Raw genomic sequence first — 20,045 nt, 5'->3', positions numbered from 1 at the left:
TTTCTTTTTCTTTTTCACTTTTTGTTGCTATAGAAACTTTTATCCATTGTTGAAAGGGACAGAATAGCCAAAGAGCCATTTATTTCAGAAACTGAGATGGCAAAAGTTAGGTTTTCAATGAGTATGATGCAGTTATCTCTTGAGTTGTCATATGATTCTGATCGATGCACGCGGCTACACAGACCAAAGGGAAAAGTTTGTTTTACCCCACTCCCCTTCCAAAATAATTGCTTTGATCACCCAAATTATTCTTCTGTGAAATATTGGAGCACTTTATTCTACAAACATCAGTTCAAGAATGAAAGTATAAGCAATAAGCATTGGATTGGATTGCAATAATTTATGCTCTTTCTGGATATCTAAGAAGAAAGAAATGGATTTTGGCAACACTCCCCCTTTCTAGATTTCAAAGTTGGAGGCAAAATGAATAGAGAAAAAAACTAAGGAGACATAAAGAATAATCTGTTTTAGAAGAGTATAAAAGCCTACTGCCAAAATGAATAGCAATCATGCCAAGATAGAGTTCTTTGAGATGCATGCCAAATTTTCCAGGGGTTTATATTCACCTCACTTCCTCTAGAGTTCACCTTGCAGAAACATGAAAGAGTGTGCAATTACAAATCAAGGGAATGAAGTTGGAGTCAGTATTTTTAAAAATATTACCTGTGTAATAAACATATTTTAAACAATAGAAGTAAATTATCCCATTATTTCAGCAAAAGCTAAAGTCCTCATGATACGTATACAATCTTCTCAATGCAAAAGCTTTATATTTATTTAGGTTTAAACATTTCCATCAGATTTCCTCCACTGTATAATAAAGTATTCTGGACATTTGACCCATCATACAAAATGAACAGGAAAAAGCTAGAAAATGCTGTAGCTTACATATGTGTTTAAAATGATATAAATACATTTGGTTTGCCAATATTGCTACCTCACACATGCAAATGGTTCCATATCAATCTAGCAACAACGGCAACACACTAACATGGATATTTATATACGCCGTATTTTTTGAGACAGGGCAGGGGAAATACAGAAGGACAGTAAAGCAATATTTCTAAATCTGTAAAACACTTACCCAATTTTTCTTTTTCTTTTTCTTGGAGTCAGCATCATTACCACTGCCCATGCTTGAATGGCTTGTGCCACTGTTGATGCTGGAAACGCTTTCTGAGGAATGCTGTCGCCTTATTCGCAGATCTATAAAAGATTTCAGTGTGGAAATACCTTTCTTTTCTTTGTTTATTTTTTGAAATTTTTAAGTTTGCACATTTGTTATTATTAGTAGTAGTAATTGTAGAAATAGTAGTAGTAGTAGTAGTAGTAGTATTCATATACCACTTTTTCTCTCCATACGGAAACTCAAAGTGGCTCACAATTAAAAGCATTACAATACATTTGTCAAGAACATCAATAAAAATATCTATCATCTATCTATCTATCTATCATCTATCTATCTATCTATCTATCTATCTATCTATATCTATCTATCTTTCTATCTTTCTATCTATCATCTATCTAATATTTACCTATATCTAGACCAGTGGTTCCCAACCTTTTATTGACCATTTGACCAGGAACCACTCTCCAACATTAGTACCAAAAGGGTTACAAATAAGTTTTGGTCAATGTATTGTCGAAGGCTTACATGGTCGGAATCACTGGGTTGTTGAAGGTTTTTTCAGGCTATATGGCCATGTTCTAGAGGCATTCTCTCCTGACGTTTTGCCTGCATCTATGGTAAACATCCTCAGAGGTAGTGAGGATGCAGGCCATAGATGCAGGTGAAACGCCCGGAGAGAATGCCTCTAGAACATGGCCATATAGCCCAGAAAAAACCTACAACAACCAAGTTTTGGTCAACTTTAGATTATTTGGGGTGCTGATTCAAAAAAATGCATTGGATAGACCACATCAGCTCTAGTTCCTGGTACAGAACATAAGCCATCCAGTAGTCGCCATCTGCTCACCTGCAGAAAACCATATTTAATAAGCCTTGGCACTATAAAAGGGTTTTGAGAGAACAGTTGCTCTTATTGCAATGGTGTAGTAACGATAAAGTCACGAACCATATTTTAGTTCTTGTGGACCACTGGTGGTCAATGGACCATAGGTTGGGAACCACTGATCTAGAGTGTAAATGCTCCTATTTTTTTAATTTAAAAATTCCATGCAAAAATTCTAACAGATCAAATTACAAGGCTTTCTATAACAACCTCTCCCTCTTTCTTTTTACAAAGTTAAGACATAGCTCCCAGTCTATGAAAAAGTTTTTGTGAAACATCTTTCCTTTCAAGGAAATTTCTTGATCCAAAGTGTCAACATTTTGTGTATTTTTATTCCACCAAAATGAAGGAAGCTGGACAGGCTCCTAAGAATCAAAACAATCCTAAACCCTTAATTCACCTTATAAATGGGAATGTTTTGGTGTAACTACAGCAGCTTGCATAATGATGCTCTGCTATATATTGTGATTATTCTTGCATCTTAACTTTTCTTCCAGGAATGAAATAGAGTTCATGTTTGTAGAACAATGCTTTTTTTTCCCTTCTCATTTCTCTTGCAGTCCCCTGTGTCCATTGCAAATGGAAATGGAAATATAATTTGTATTCGCTTTGTTTTAAATTGTGACCAAAGTGTGTGATTGTTAGAAGCCTTGAGTCCCCCCTGGGAGAAAGGCAGGCTATAAATAAAGTAAAGTAAGTAAATAAACAAACAAACAAATATCACAGATGGAAATGGGTCAGTATCCTGCCCGAAGGAAATGTCCAACCAACATGAATAATATTTTTCCTGATTTCTATGAATAAAAGTTAAACACACATTTTCACTCTGTTATTCCTTAAGAGAGGCACATTTAACCCACAAATATAGAGAATGAAAGTTGTTATCTAAATTCAGCTAGAGAAAAAGAGAGTAATCTAATCTATGTCGTTTTCTGGAAGTGGTTGAATAGAGCAAGGAAGGATTCCATTGTCAAGATCAGTAGTTCTCTACCTGTGGGTTCCCAGATGTTTTGGCCTTCAACTTCCATAAATCCTAACAGCTGGTAAACTGGCCGGGATTTCTGGGAGCTGTAGGTCAAAACACCTGGGGATCCTCAGGCTAAGAAGCACTGGTCTAAACAGAAAGCTACTATCACTAGGGTTTCCTCTGTGTCCTTGGAGAGATTTGCAACTGGAGGACTGCTTGGCAATAAAAATGTAGAAATCTAGGATGCAAGTGGAACCTACTCTAGAAGTTCTGGATTCCAAACTATTTTTCTTTCCAAAAAAGCACCATCTAAACCTATATCTTATTCTCCTCTCCATTTTTATTTATTTATGTATTTATTTATTTTCAGCATTTATATTCTGCCCTTCTCACCCCGCAGGCGACTCAGGGCAGATTACAGTGTACACATATATGGCAAACATTCAATGCCAATTTTGACATACAACATATACAGACATACACAGAGGCTATTTAACTTTTTCTGGCCGCCAGGGGAGCTGTCGTTTTCATCGTCCATCTGTGACACTGATGAAGTACTTCCGCATTCCCCGCATGCTTTTTTTTTTTGCTGGAGTCTTTTTTATGGCCTAATAAATTAGTTAATTTAGCCTCTCCACACTTTAAGGTGGTACCTAATTTTCCTACTTGACAGATGCAACTGCCTTTCAGGTTGCAAAGGTGGACAACAGGCTACACAATTAGTTGGAAACCCACTCCAACCCGGGCTGGCATTTTTTCTATGAATGAGTGAGATATTAAACAAAGTAAAATATGCTGGGCTAGAAACCAAACAAAACCATTTTTGCTCTGACTTTCTATATTGGCAGGAATGTGCAAACAGGGTTTTGAATGTGATGGCTGCCCCCTCCCAGCTGTTCCTCTAAGTCTCCTTGACCATTTTCAAAATATCTTCCTGCCCTTTGCAATTCCTCAAGAGAACTCTGATTAACCAAACAGCTCCCTGGTATTTTGTGGGATATAAGCAATAATGTGAGTTTTTCCCAGAAGCAAAAAACAACAACAACAAATACTGCAAACATTCTGTGAGAATAATATCTCAAAACCAGAGGATGGGAGAGTTGTTTACAGCAACTATGCTGGCCCCAGTATTTGCCAAGCTCTTGTTAAATAGTGGCACAGATTCCATTCTTCTAAGCAACGGAAAATCAGTAGTTTAGCAAATCTCTGGAGCATAAATCTATTCTCAGTGCAACACAAACAAACAAAACACTGTACCTTTATGAGTGTGGTCAGGGCCATTCAAAGCTCCTTGAATAGCCGCCTGTGCAGCCGAATTCTGGGCTTTCAGCATTTCAATGGTTTCCCGTAGTTCTATGAGCTCCGATTCCTTTGGAAACAGCGGGAAAAGAGTAAAAATGTATCAGAATAACCATGTTTTTTCTCCTCTAGGGTAACAATTTACACAATGCTAGCATTGTATTGTGGGTGAAAATGAGGAGAAATGATTTTTTTGAATCCTGGGTCAAAATTCTCAGATTGGAAGTTTTTAGTGTTTACAGGACTCTGTAATAAGAATTAATGCTCTGTGGGGGAAGAAATAAATATTCCTTAAGATTTCTTTTTCATTCACAAGACATGCAATAACAAAATATCTGGGTTGTTGTAGGTTTTTTGGGCTGTATGAACACGCTCTAGAAGCAGTTTGTGAGGATGCCTGCCATAGATGCAGGCAAAATGTCAGGAAAGAATACTTCGAGAAGATGGCCTTAAAGCCCCAAAAACCTACAACAACCCAGTGATTCCGGCCATGAAAGCCTTCGACAATACAACAAAACTCTCTAGTAGGATATAATTTAACAAGCAGAGTTTGAATTAAAACTGCTTAGATTATTGCCATTTCATGTTCTCATTTTATATAATGGAGATTAAAGTTGCTAAAGATGTTTAACCTTAGCTGCAAGGAAGTAGGAAAACAAATATCTGAGAAAGCCTATTGAGGTTAAAGTAATGAATACAAACTCCTTTAAGAAAGGCAGCAATTTTACAAAATATGGAATGAACAAAATGGAAGAAGTTTATTTCGGAACATTTTATTTAAAAGGAAACCAACATCTGAACTGTTTCAAAATGAACTATCTTACTGTATGTAATTGTTGCTCAACTCGGCATAGGAAGAATCTACTTCTTGGGTTATAGGATTCCTTAATTAAGTCAAACTAGAAGGTAAGGTGACATCATTTTGCCTACAATGAGCCTCATTTCCCCCTCTGCAACTCAGTTTCAGCAGTAAGGTTTGAAAATGTTTACTTTGAGTGATGGGCATATGCAAAAGAAAGTAAAAACATGAACTGTCCTCCATCACCCCCCTTCAAGAACACTTAATAAAAGTCTGAAAACTGTCTTTCCAGCCTCCTTTAAAAAAATCTATCATCTCACATTAAGTATTCTGATAATGTGATCCAAATGGAACAAACACTCCATTTGGTTTATGACCAGCTTTTGTTGTCAAACCTTTCAATACAGATTAAATCCAGACTCGTAAATGTTTTAATTAAAAACTGGAAATGAAAGATTTTATCTTCACTCTGCCTTCTGATATAGCTACATTAAACCTGATGGTGCACAATGTTATTCTTATTGAGACTTTATGAAGCTTCGATAGGGAGGGTCATGAAAAAAGGATGCACCCATCTGTTTATTCTTACAGCTGTCCTTTCACTCAGCCCTCAATGTAAACTTTAATATAAAGCAACGACTTTTTCCACATTACAGCATCTGCTGTTTCAAACATACCTTTTGTTCAGCTGTCATTGTTAGGCTTTGCAACCGGCCTGTCATATTTCCTAAGCTCTTTTCAAATGCTGCCACAAGATGGGCCTGTGAAAAAGAGGGAAGGGGGGCTGTTGAAATGTCACCACACTTCAAATGACTGTAGAAAATCTATAAAAATATGCTATAATGTACCCTTGCTGAGAAAACTATATAAACAGGTTACCTCTGCTTGTGACTGCTACAGCTTTATAGTCTCTGGGAGAAAGGTAGGCAAGAATGAGTAAAAGAAAGGTAGGCAACAGCATACCTGACTCTGTCCTGATTTAGCTAGGACAACCCCAATTCATCTTTAACTGTCCAAACTTTTCAGCTGCATTTCAAATTTCCTAGTTTCTGACTTATCCTTCAGTTTTCTCATTTTTGTCATTAACTTACTTCAGTTGCTAAAAACGCAGTTGACTGGTATACCTCCATTGCCCTTCTCACAGGCAATGTAAAATCAGTAGGCCCTTGGTAGCCACGGGGATTTGGTTCCAGAGTATCTTGTGGGTACCACAATCCATAGATGCTTAAGTCCCATTATAATGGTATAGCAAGATAGAAATCCTTATATGAAATGTCAAAATAAAGTTTTGTCTTTTGGATTATTATTATTTTTTTTTTAAAAACCATCTGTGGATATGGAGTGCCACCTGTATCTGTAAAGCACTATAAAGATGTGAATTTTCCATGTTCTTAACATTATTGAAGTTTTGGAAAACCATAATGACAAAAAGGCTATTTTGATTTTTTAAGATACTCAGAAAAACAACAACGACGACAACAACAGGCTCTATCTGCCTAAAAAGTCTGGTGGCAGAGGACTATTATAAGTAAAACAAGTAGTCAAAAAAGAAAAACATGCCCTGGCAGAATATATAAAGGAAAGCCAAAAACTTGCTTTGATTGAAGTCAATAATCGGAAACTTCTCAAAGCACAGCAAACAAAGAACCAATACAAGAAAACCGCAGTACAAAGCACAGCTGACAGCTGACACAACAAAGCAATGCATGGACAGTTCCTTGACAAAATTGAAGGAAGAGTCGAGAAGGAGAAGACCTGGTTATGGCTCGCGAATGGAACACTGAAAAAGGAGACAGAAGGCCTGATTCTTGCAGCCCAGGAGCAAGCCATCAGAACAAATGCCATTAAGGCCAGGATTGAAAAATCAGCAAATGACCTAAAATGCAGACTGTGCAAGGAAGAGGATGAAACCATTGATCATATCCTCAGCTGCTGCAAGAAAATAGCACAAAGTGACTACAAGCAGAGGCACAACTCTGTGGCCCAAATGATTCATTGGAACTTATGTCACAAGTACCATCTGCCAGTAGTAAATAACTGGTGGGATCATAAACCTGCAAAAGTAGTGGAAAAAGAGCACACAAAAATACTGTGGGACTTTCAAATCCAGACTGACAAAGTTTTGAATCACAATATGCCAGACATCACTATTGTGGAAACGAAAAAAAGTTTGAATTATTGATGTCACCATACCAGGTGACAGTCACATTGAGTAAAAACAACAGGAAAAACTTAGCTGTTATCAGGACCTCAAAATTGAACTGCAAAGGCTCTGGCATAAACCAGTACAGGTAGTCCCAGTGATCATCGGCACACTAGGTGTCGTGCCAAAAGATCTCAGCCAGCATTTGGAAACAATAAACATTGACAAAATCACAATCTGTCACCTGCAAAAGGCCACCTTACTTGGATCTGCACGCATCATTCAAAAATACATCACACGGTCCTAGACGCTTGGGAGGTGTTCGACTTGTGATTTTGTGATATAAAATCCACCATATAGATCTCGTTTGCTGTGACATACTGTGGCTTTGTGTCAGTAAAACAATTATTATTATTATTATTATTATTATTATTATTTGTAACCTACCCTATCTCCCCGAGGTGACTCAGGGTGGTTTCTATCAGGGAATGGAAAACATTCAATGCCACAAAACATTAAAAAACAAATAATCCATAAATAAAACATCAGTAACAAATTATAGCATCTAATATTTCTTGGCAGTACTAAACTTAAATATTGAGAATAAAGGACTTTGGTGAAAATATTATTTGGGCAATATATTCAGTTCAAAAAGCCAAAATTTTAGTAAATGGCAATGCAACAAGACTAACTGAAAGGATATCTCCTTACACTTTTAATGTTTATTTGGGTGTTGGTTATCTATTAGGCTTGGTTGATGCAAAAAAAATGGTTCAAAACTAGTTTCAGATGTAGGGGGCACTGGTGGTTCGATTTGGAATTGAATTCTGAATTTTTCCAAAAAAAATTCAGAATTTTCCAAAATTCCATCTTTTGTGGCAACACAGAGCAAACCAAGGGAAAAAAGAACACAGAGAGACCTTTTGGCCTTGGAAGCTGATTTCACAACTTTAGGAAGGAGAGTTTGTGTTCAAAAAGTGGCTTGAATTGATGGGAGAACTAGTTCTTTTGAGGCAATGTGCAACAAATTAAGAAACACTGAGGCCAGAGAGATCTGCCAGGCAGGCAACAGCCCTTCTCCCAGCCCTTCTCTGCTTGATTGCTTGCCCTGCTCTTCTTCCAACCTCCCTTCAACACAACCTCCCTTCCCTTTCTCTTTCCCTTCTCCCTTCCCGGGTTCCAAATGAGCCTCTAAGCCGTGTGCTCCTCTTTAGATAGAGCAATATAGAGCAATGGCTGCCAAAGCCCCTCACCTCCCCAAAACTTCTCCCCTGATTGGCAGGGAGGCAAGCAGCCTCCAAGCATTCAAGCTGCATGCCTCTCAGCATGCTAGAGAGCTGAAAAAACATGGAACCATTTCCACCGAACTTCCTGGGTTGTAACAAAAATGGTGAAAAAAGCTTCAAAAGGGCAAAAGGACTTCCAGTTTTTAAAACTACCTCAAAATAGCTTCAAAAAGATAATTTTAATGAATGTATAACTAGTTACGAATTATCTGATGTGGACCTATCCATGGGTATTATCTTTTGAAAAATATCAGACAAAGTGACAGGATTTATGGCATGAAACAAGAGAACAGTATAACCTGAGAGTTTTCATGGTTGATATACAGCCTCATCAGACGGGCAAAACTGGCCATCATATGACACTTCCATTTTACTTGTGGCACAGAGCCTACTGGCTCCCACCCTATGACATCAATCCAACAGATCTCCATGCCATAAGTGAAGTAGAAGCATGGTAGGCTGCTACAGTGGCAATATGAGAAGCTTCCCATGCTGCATAAGAAACAATGGGGGAAGGTGGACAGTGGCTGCTTCCTTGTGTGGGATGGGATGAGGGGGAAAGCAGGCAATGCAGGGTGTGAGATAAAGGGTTCCCCATGCTGGGCCCTGCTGGATTTGCCACAATGCGTAGCTAATCCCAATGGGATAAGGTCCCTCTAGAATCTAGACAATCACACAAAACCCATTCAATGAAGGCTCTTTTTAGTACAAAATGAAGGTATTTTGGACATGCCCTGTGTTTAAAATGCATTTTGGCAATGCAAAACTATTGACTAAAACATGACTTTAGAAGAGGATGAATAACTAAGTTTTAAAGTGGAAAAAGTGGGATTAAATATCTAGGTGTTACTATTATAAAGGACAAGAGAGTATTATTTCAAGACAACTATGAAAAAGTCTGGAAAAATTAAAAGACACTTACAAAAATGGGGAAAGTTAAATTTATTATTTCAGGGAGAATTGTAGGAATAAAAGTAAAGCTCCTATTTTTCCTTCAAATGAACACTGTTTTTTAAAAAAGAATATATTTTGTGGAATGGCAAAAAATACAGAATGACATTAAACCACCATATGATGCTAAGGAAAGAGGTAGCTTGAGATACCTCAATGTCAAATATTCTGTTTTGTTTTCTAGGATTCCTAGAAAGAAGGTTGGGTCTGCCATCATTTGCAGGTCTAAGAAATCTTGATCCTCTCAGCAAATACATATTTCAGGAAAAGTCAGAGCGAGTAATAAGGCTGCATAGTCATAAAAATAACTATGTGTTGCATGATCCAGAACATAAATTATTTCACTAATTGCATGAGGCAGTGAAGTATTAAAAATTAAACTGAAAGCACTTTTTAAATAAAAATCAAAATAACGTTCAGCATTAAAACAGAAAATTACATTCCAAAAATGAAAGCATGTCTGCTGCATTTACTCATACCAAGATTGAAAATGCTTATTGCTAGGCAACTGTCATTGCTACAGGAAAAAATAGACTTCAAGAATGTAAATTGGTTCTTGTCTTGCACAGTGGAATTTTATATTTTAAAAACTGGAATAATGATCTATCATTTCTCTCAATAGCAGTATATGTAGCTGAAATCTTGGATTTATTGACAGTATGAAGGTTGGGGACAGTCCCTCGACGGACTGTCACCTTGTCGTGGTGAGGGGGCTTGCGTGTTCCGATGAACCTGTGGGCACAACAACTGGAGTCGTGCACTCCCAGGAGTGGCCGCGGGGGAGGTCCCAGACCAAGCACAGTCCGAAGACCCAAAGACCTCAACGGCGGAGCAGGCGGAGGATAACATGGCACATGTTACAACGGCTGCGAAGGCGGAAGAAGGCTGCAACAGACTGAGAAGCCATGGTCATTGTGTTAAACTACATCACCAGTGGAACCTCATCTGTGAAGACTGTGTGTTGTTCAGTTGTGCACTGACCTCCACACATTAAAAAAACCCACGCACAGGCATCTTCCAAAGAAAATAAAAACCAAGCAACCAAAGTCCCATGGCGATCAGCGAGTGGCGACGGGGGCAGGACTGTGAAATCTGGAAGCCCCTAGTCACAGACTGGCACATGGGCGGTGGGTATGGACTCAGTCGTTCTACCTCAAGGTCCAAGGCAGTTGAGTAGTTCGGCAGCTGTATCCGCGACTGAGCAGCCCTTTTTAGGACCCACTTTGCTCACCCCACACGGGGAGGGGGCTAGAAAAGGTGCCCTAAACATAGACTGCCTCACTTATCCCTGACTGGACTGCCGCGTCCAGTGGGGTCACCATCCTGCGGCCAAAAAAGAAAAATGAACTTCGGTACGTGGAACGTACGGACACTGATGGACAACAGTGACAGTGAACGCCCCGAACGCAGAACTGCCATCATCGCAAGGGAGCTGGGACGCTTCAACATCGACATAGCAGCCCTTCAGGAGACCCGGAGAGCAGGAGAGGGACAGCTGAAGGAAGAAAAAGGAGGCTACACCTTCTTTTGGAAGGGACTGCCTGAAGAAGACCAAAGAATGCACGGAGTTGGCTTCGCTATAAGAAATGATCTGATGAAACATCTGTCCGAAGCACCCACTGGCATCAACGAACGACTCTCCACCCTCCGAATTGATCTTGCCAAAAACCAACGGGCAACCATCATAAGTGCCTATGCACCAACACTAGACGCTGATGAAGACATCAAGGAGAAATTCTACTATCAGCTGGACACTGTTCTATCGGGGATACCTAAGGAGGACAAAATCATTCTCCTGGGGGACTTCAATGCAAGAGTCGGGCGAGACTTCGACCTGTGGCCAGGCACCATAGGAAAAGACGGGGTTGGAAACAGCAACTCAAATGGCATCCTACTTCTCACCAAATGTGCGGAGCACAACCTTGTCATCACCAACACGCTCTTCCGCCAGAAAAACAAGTTCAAGACATCATGGAAGCACCCCCGGTCAAAGCATTGGCACCTCTTAGACTATGTAATCACACGTGCCAGAGACCGCCGTGACGTACTCCTCACAAGAGCCATGACAGGTGCTGACGACTGCTGGACCGACCACAGGCTAATCCGATCCACGATGGCTATCAAAATCGCCCCCAAGCGCAGACTCCAAGGAAGAAAGACAAGGCGCAAAATGAACACCCAAGCCCTTCAAGAGCCCTCCAGGCGAGCCCATCTCCAAACAGCACTCAAGGACCATCTACCCACAGTACACCCCGAAAATGTTGAGGAACATTGGAACAAACTGAAGACCTCCATCATCCAAGCCTGCGAAGAAACTATTGGATACCAAGCCAAGAAACATCAAGACTGGTTTGACGAAAATGACATCGAGATCCAACAGCTAATCGACAAGAAAAGGAAAGCCTTCCAAACATGGCAGAGAGACATCAACTGTGCTGCTAAGAAAAAGATCTACGCCAGTGCAAAAGCTGAGGTCCAAAGAAGGACAAGAGAACTCAAGAACATCTGGTGGACAAAGAAGGCTGAAGAAATCCAACACCTGGCAGATACCCATAATGCTCAAGGATTTTTCAAAGCCACAAAGGTCATCTATGGGCCAAGAAACCATGGCATACAGCCTCTACGCTCATCAGACGGAACCAAACTCCTGAAGGACCAAAAGTCAATTGCACTACGTTGGAAAGAACACTACCAAAGCCTCCTAAACCGCAGCTCCAGTGTGGCCGAAGAGATCCTCTCACAAATCCCGCAACAACAAACCAGGGACGAGCTTGCAGCACTGCCTAGTTTGGAAGAAGTCAGCAATGCCATCAGCCAACAAAAGAACAACAAAGCCAGCGGACTGGATGGGATCCCTGCTGAAATCTTTAAAGAGGGAGGACCTGCGCTGACACACCAACTCCACCAGCTCATAGAAAAAGTGTGGGTGACCGAGAAAATCCCAGCAGACTTCAAGGATGCCACCATCATCACCCTCTTCAAAAAAGGGGAAAGAACAGACTGCGGAAACTATCGAGGTATCTCCCTTCTAACCTCTGCTGGAAAAATCCTCGCAAGAATCCTTGCAAACCGCCTTCTGCCCCTCTCAGAAGACACCCTCCCAGAATCCCAGAACGGCTTCCGCCCCTCCAGAGGAACTGTGGACATGATCTTCACTGCACGACAGCTCCAAGAAAAATGCAGGGAACAAAACCAACCTCTGTACATGGCATTCATCGACCTTGCAAAGGCATTCGACACAGTGAATCGCAGCGCTCTCTGGACCATCCTCCAAAAAATCGGGTGCCCAAGCAAATTTGTGAACATCCTGCGGCTCCTCCACGATGACATGATGGCAACAGTCTTGGATAGCAATGGCTCCCAAAGTGACCCATTTAAGGTGGAATCGGGTGTCAAACAGGGATGTGTTATTGCCCCAACTTTATTCTCCATCTTCATCGCCATGATACTACACCTTGTTGATGGGAAGCTTCCCACCGGAGTGGAAATCATCTATCGGACAGACGGCAAGCTATTTAACCTCAGCAGACTGAAAGCCAAAACCAAGGTCACAACAACATCTGTTATAGAACTCCAGTATGCTGATGACAATGTCGTCTGTGCGCATACAGAAGAAGATCTACAAGCCACTCTCAACACCTTTGCAGAAGCATACACAAAGCTTGGCCTGTCACTGAACATTGAGAAAACCAAAGTGCTGTTCCAGCAGTCACCAGCCGCCCCCTCTCCAATGCCAGAGGTACAGCTTAATGGTGTAACACTAGAAAATGTCGACCATTTCCGCTACCTTGGCAGCCACCTCTCCACCAAAGTCAACACCGACGCCGAAATACAACACCGCCTGAGCTCTGCGAGTGCAGCATTTTCCCGTATGAAGCAGAGAGTGTTTGAGGACCGGGACATCCGTAGGGATACTAAGGTGCTTGTCTATAAAGCTATTGTCCTCCCAACCCTGCTATATGCCTGTGAGACGTGGACTGTCTACAGACGTCACATGCAGCTCCTGGAACGATTCCATCAGCGCTGCCTCCGGAAAATCCTGCAAATCTCCTGGGAAGACAAGCGGACAAACGTCAGCGTGCTGGAGGAAGCAAAGACCACCAGCATTGAAGCAATGGTCCTCCAACATCAACTCCGCTGGACAGGCCACGTTGTCCGGATGCCTGACCACCGTCTCCCAAAGCAGTTGCTCTACTCCGAACTCAAGAACGGAAAACGGAATGTTGGTGGACAGGAAAAGAGATTTAAAGATGGGCTCAAAGCCAACCTTAAAAACTCTGGCATAGACACTGAGAACTGGGAGGCCCTGGCCCTTGAGCGCTCCAGCTGGAGGTCAGCTGTGACCAGCAGTGCTGCAGAATTCGAGGAGGCACGAGTGGAGGGTGAAAGAGAGAAACGTGCCAGGAGGAAGGCGCGTCAAGCCAACCCCGACCGGGACCGCCTTCCACCTGGAAACCAATGCCCTCACTGCGGAAGAAGATGCAGAGCAAGAATAGGGCTCCACAGCCACATGCGGACCCACAAGGAAACCCATGATGGAAGACCATCTTACTCGTCCAACGAGGGATCGCCTAAGTAAGTAAGTAAGTGGGGAGTGAAATTTTATGCTTTTTTCAGAGATTGGCAAAGTTACTTTTTTTCCACAGCTCTGACAATTCTATAGCTGTGATAGCTCGGGGACTCTTGGAGCTGTAGTTCAAAAAGTAATTTTGAAAAATTTTGATTCTTCCCTGCAAGAAATAATTTCATGAGAATTGCTAACAATGCCAACATTGCCATAAGAAAGATGTGCTAGATGAGGATTGGGTTTCTGGTCTCTCTATGCTGCTGTTCTGCTAATATACTCCAGATACTACCAATTGTGAAGACTAGCAGAGGAATGACAGCCTATGATTCTGAGTGATTCTCCTCATGTGCCTGAAGTTCAGAGATTCAGTGGATATTTGGGGAGCAGGAATATATTGTGGATGCAAGGAACTGTATATGTATTCATGCTTGTATCCATGACATAGCATATATGTTAATATGGATTCTCTTGAGCTGTTATGCTGTTCTCATCTGAAATCACTACATGCCTCTGGGACAAGGAGCAAAAACAGGCCCAAGTAAGATGTTGCAGGAAAGAGCAAAACCTAGTTTGATAATCCTATATTGTTGGTTCACATGTGTATTTTATTATATTCCAATTGAAGTTCATAAATATGGATGGTGGCAAATTTTAGGGCCCCATTTTTCTCTGTCCTGATAGGCATGAGGACACATTTATGACTACCCCCATAACCAATAATGGAACATCAACAGCATATAGGTTCCATCTATAGTATACATGTCTTGTATATTAAAGTATACAGCATATAGTCATTGACCTATGGGACCTTGGTGACACAGTCTCAACAATAAAGTTATGAAGGCAACTCAGGTCTTCTTCCATAGGAAGGACACATTTCTCTCTTCTCTCTTCAACATAAATGGCTCCAGTGTATAGTTACCTTTCCCAGCTGTGCTCTAACCATGTATGGAAGGTGATTTTAGCTTTGTTCGGGGTGGTTAGAAAAGAGATATCTGTCCTAAACCCACACCATCTAGTCTTTCAAATATTCCAGTAACACCATGCAAAGCATTCATTGGATGTGAAATATGGGATTTTCCATTCATGTGAAGCTGGGCAGACATCCTATCTCCCCAAAAGGCTACATGCTGCTACCTGTCTCAGGGAGGGGCATGATGTGGGCAACAAATGAGATCAAGCTGCTTTAATTTCATTAGCATGAGGAGCTGACCTGAGAGAAAACTGTAGGCTTCACTCATATCAGCCTCAGGATCATTTAAACTCCTGCCAGGTGCTCAGCCAGGCATTCGACTTCTTGTTCTAAAGATAAAATTGGTGTGTGTTTTGTAACTGGACGGAGTGGCATAACTCTATACATGTAAAGGAATATAGATAATCTATTTTATTTCTTTTATTTGTGGAGTTAAAACTGTTAATATTATTTGAAGAGATGCTTATGTCTCTTAGCATGCGTTGATCTCTTCTTCTTGTGTTTTTTCTTCTTTTGTTTCCTCCTCCTCTTCCTCCTCCTCTTCCTCTGATTCTTCCTCCACATTATCCAAATTCATTATTTCTGTGCTGCTTTTTATATTCATGCTGTATCCCTCTGGGTCTATATCTTCTCATTTCTGAAGAATTTACCACTTCCTGTTTTCCCACACATGTTTTCCTATGTAGTTAGTTTCTAGGTAATAGGTTCAAGACTTAGTTCCATGGCTAAGTCACAATTGGTTATATGTTGACTTAAATACTATATGTTTTAGCCTGTAAATTCATCAAATTTATATGGCAAGAGAAACTTTGAATACAGCTGAAGCTAACAAATCTGAATGAAATTGGAGCACTATCTGATCAAGTCCTATAATTTGATTTTTAAAAAAATTGCAACTATCCTTCATAAAAATCAGTAGTGAGATTTTTCCTTCAGCAGCACAGAAACAAACAAGATAAAACTCTGTCTTCAAAAAGAAGTATCTGTAAATCAAGACATCAGCAGCAGCTGGAGTATATTAAATTGTGGAAATTGAAGGTGCCTTGGGCTTTGTCAAATGAGATAAATAATAAGATAGTGAAAACATAATGGGAGTTTCAGATAAGAGAATTCTGCCAAACAAACAAGAGATAAAAGACAGGCAAGAAAAATTAAGAACTCCAAATATTTTGTTAGTATGTCAAAAAACAGGAAAATGTAAAAATATGAATTTTTAGTTTATTTTTACAATTATATAATTTTTCAGATTATGGATACAAATCTGCTTGTGGATTGGGTAAACAATTAGTCAATTGAGAATACTATTGGTTTAAATCAAATGAATGTATGGCAAGGCTTGTAATATTATGCTCATTTATATTAGGGTAAATCATGTTAAATCCAGTGGGATTTGCTTTTGAATAGGTTGACATACAAATGTTTTATTAATCAGAATCCAGCTCAGTGAGTTCAATTCCAAGTTACTCTCATGTAAAAAAATGAATACAAATACATAGCAAATATCTATGCTCACATAAGCCACCTTATCACATTGGAGCAAATTGGCCCCTTGCAATACCTTGAGGACTGGGCCTGGTGACTGCCATCAGATGACGCTTGGCAGGTGCCACCCAATTGATCCTCGAAGTGGCAAGGAAGCATCACAGGATACTTCCTCAGCCACGACAGGAAGGTAAGTGATGGGGGGAAAGGCAATGCAACAATGCACATTGCTTCCCTTTCCTTGTCTGATAGGGGCTGGGACAGGATGTCAACGTGCCTTTTTCCATTGCCCCCATCTGATGGGGGAAGAAGGGAGGGTGCATGGGGTCCCCTGTGTGGTGCACAGCTTCATGTGAAGAGGTTCTTAGTGTATTGTACTTTTTTTTTGAAATAGATACAGTAATTATTGTCATGTACAAAAACATACCTCACATGACAGATAAAATTCATATGTACACAGTGGGGGCTCCATATGGACAGATTCAAACAACCATAGATTGAAAATAAAAAAATTGAGGTGGAAGGTTTCACTGAATCTACACAAATGAAGACCCTTTGTATAATGGACTTTAGAATCCTTAGTTTTTGGGATTTGCACCAATTTTCTGTAGATAAAAACAGTTGCATGTGTATCCTGAAAGCAACATGTACTGCTATGTTATGACACAAGCATGGGAAAAAAATAGTAATCTCTTCCAGTAGCAGTAGAGTGTCTACATGCCCAACTTTAGAAACAACAGCCTTCTTTTAAAGAACTATCCAGGGAAAATCCTTTACCTGAAGATATCATCTGTTGAAAACTTAGTTTAATCCAAGTCCATTTTAAAAATAAAGAATTATTAAGAAGGGGGACGACTGCGGATGGCATAGTTTCCCCCACTATGAAGGGCTGTATTGCAATCTACTTGAAGCACAGCAATTACATCCCAATTTGTATTTATAATATAAAAGAGCATATGTAAAAATGTAAGAAGTAGCGTCTTCTGCCCCCCTTTCGGTGAAGTTTTTTACCATCTTAGCAGCACTTGTAACAAAGTAAAGAAAACTATGCTTTTCCAAAGATTGAAGATATAAGAGCCAAAGGATTTTTGCTGCATGAGCTGTCAATGGATCGATTCCAGCTGAAAGCTATAATAAAGCAAGCTGGCATTTAATACACACAAGCCTTGAAGTTCTACTCAAATTCTGGACTGCTATGGCGAACAGGAAAATGATAAGTTAAATAATTAATGATTTACCGCTCCTTCATGACATCCCATATCTGCTGCTGGAGATGGTGAGTTCATTCTGTCTTATGAAATGTAGGGCAAAACCCCTTCATTTCAAAACACATAGCAATTTGAATTATTCTGTAAACACCCACCAATATCACAAGGTGACATCTGACATTTCCATCTTTGAAAGCTCAAAATTTCAAATGTTACCTCCTTTACTTCTTTAGTACATTTTTATGACACAGTATAGAGTTCTTTGTGGGCTGGGTACATGACAGAATCAAATATTGACTTGCTGATAATAGGAATTATCGTTATTATAAGCCTGAATGCTTGTGCAAGCTTCAGTTATTTCCGTCAGAGCTTTTTGTGAGTGTCTGTCTGTGTGATGGAAGTCCCTTGTTTCTAAATAATAATGATAATACATTGTGGGGGGAAAACAGTAAGGAAAATCACTTTTGCATTTCTATTCCTTTTCATATATAATGGAGTATGAAATAAGGTGAAATACAATACCATTCAATAAGAAAGAATAAAAAAAATGCCTGATGTAAAAGCAGGAAAGGTTTTTTTGTAAGATAATTGTTTAGATGAAGAGCAAAGTTGTAATACCAAAACTTTCATTTTTATAGATTCTTCAGCAAATGAATTTCTCCTAAAAATATGAAAGTTGGCCAAAAAGTTTACCAAATGTTGAGAGACACATGTGCTGGATATCATAGCATGGCTTTCAAAGAGTGGCCAGTTGTTTTTTTAAAGTCATGGTATTGTGTAGAATCAGTGCAAGCAACAGTTAACTTTTGAGAAGTCAAATTGGCAAGGTGCTATAAAATACCACTCTTACTGACAAGTTTCTCAAGGAAAAAGAGAGGGGTATGCTACCTTGTTAATCTTCCTAGACGATTGATACCAGAGCTTAGAGGACTCTGGTTCAGCTGTTAAGGTATTTGGTGCCACAAGGGTACATCTTATCCCTCCCATAATATGAAGTTGTGAGTGACGTCATAAGGATATTTGGAGTGGAGTGCCAGAATGCTGTGTTCTCAGAATTAAATGAGGTCATACAGAGGCTGGATCAATGTCTGCATGGTGTTATAGGCTGCATAAACTGAAGCTGAATTCATAAAAAATGAAAGTTCTAGGGACTGCTGGTTCTAGGAATTGGACAAATTATGTGTCTAGATGGTAATGTGCTCCTTCTTAGATGTATCTTTGTCATCAGATGCTCAGGTTGACCCTGTGACCTAGCTTTGACTGGTTTGCCACCTACAGCTGTATTGGAGCATGGATAATTTAGTGTCAATACTCCATGCACGATGTATTGGCCTATTGTAATATTCCAATACACATTGTCTAGAGCTACCACTGAAGTTGCCCCTGAAGCTTGGGCTAGTGCAAAATGCAGTATCTAGACTGGAACACCATAAAGAAACCTCTTATAGCAGTTTTAAAGAACTGCACTGCCTAACAATACACTTCAGGCCTGCATTAAAGGTGCTGGTAATGATATTCAATGCCCTAAAGGACTTGGGCCTGACTATTTTAAGGAGTGCCTCTTCCTATATACAAATACCCTTGCCCAGGATTTAGGTCTATTGAAGGTGTCCTTCCTGGATAATATATTATAGGAGGATGTGAAACAGAGTTTTCTCCATCTTGGTATCCCAGTTATGAAATCTCATTTATGAAACTTGCATCAAAACTGTTGCCATTCCAGCAGCAAGCAAAGACAAGACTATTTATTAATGTTTTGAGGGCATGATTGCTTTTGCTCAAATATAAATGACTGGTTTAAAACTGTTTAAATTGCATGTAAACTGGCCCATTTTAAGTGTTAAATGTTTTAGTATGCTTTTTTAGCAATATTTTACAGTATTTTTGCCACACACACACACACACACACACATATATATATATATGAGAGGGGGGGGGGGAGAAAGAGGATGGAAAGGGGAAATACCAGGAAGATCCTCTTAAATGTAGCATGCATATTTTTTTTCTTGGGAAGGCAAGCTGCAGATTGGGGAAATTCTGCAGTCATTTCCAGTCTGAGATAGGAGAATGTGGGGAGGACAGGAGGATACCCTGCTGCAGGTACATTTGATTGGATGCCAGATATAACATTAGGATTTAGAGAATGTGAGCCCTTTTCACTCACATTCACAATGGGAAAAATGAGCAGAGCTGGGGAAAATGTCATTGCTATCTCATATTAGTGGTAACAGCAAGATTTATCCTCCAGGCCTCTCTCTCTACATAGATGTCATCAGCTCTCCTTGCTTAGACTATACATTTCAACACTTCACAAATGAAAAGCAGTGAATGTGTGGCCAAGCAACATCAGAGTATGGT

General features: G+C 40.1%; 1 protein-coding gene across 17 annotated transcripts in view; it reads right to left on the bottom strand.

Annotated features, from left to right (window-relative positions):
- The window catches only part of NAV3 (neuron navigator 3), a 619,870-nt gene that overhangs the window by 32,993 nt on the left and 566,832 nt on the right, over positions 1–20,045 (bottom strand). For 12 of the 17 annotated variants that reach the window (XM_060777419.2, XM_060777418.2, XM_060777420.2 and 9 more), the window contains 4 exons: positions 5,755–5,838; positions 4,237–4,348; positions 1,085–1,206; positions 567–587 (listed from right to left, as the gene is read on the bottom strand). In XM_060777419.2, the coding sequence (XP_060633402.2) occupies positions 567–587; positions 1,085–1,206; positions 4,237–4,348; positions 5,755–5,838 (339 nt within the window). The remainder of the gene's footprint in view (positions 1–566; positions 588–1,084; positions 1,207–4,236; positions 4,349–5,754; positions 5,839–20,045) is intronic. The other 5 variants (XM_067469105.1, XM_060777415.2, XM_060777416.2 and 2 more) reach the window with 1 other exon arrangement.

Source organism: Anolis sagrei, chromosome 5 (genome assembly GCF_037176765.1).
Source record: "Anolis sagrei isolate rAnoSag1 chromosome 5, rAnoSag1.mat, whole genome shotgun sequence".
Taxonomy (NCBI): domain Eukaryota; kingdom Metazoa; phylum Chordata; class Lepidosauria; order Squamata; family Dactyloidae; genus Anolis; species Anolis sagrei.
This window is presented reverse-complemented; position numbering and strand designations above follow the sequence as displayed.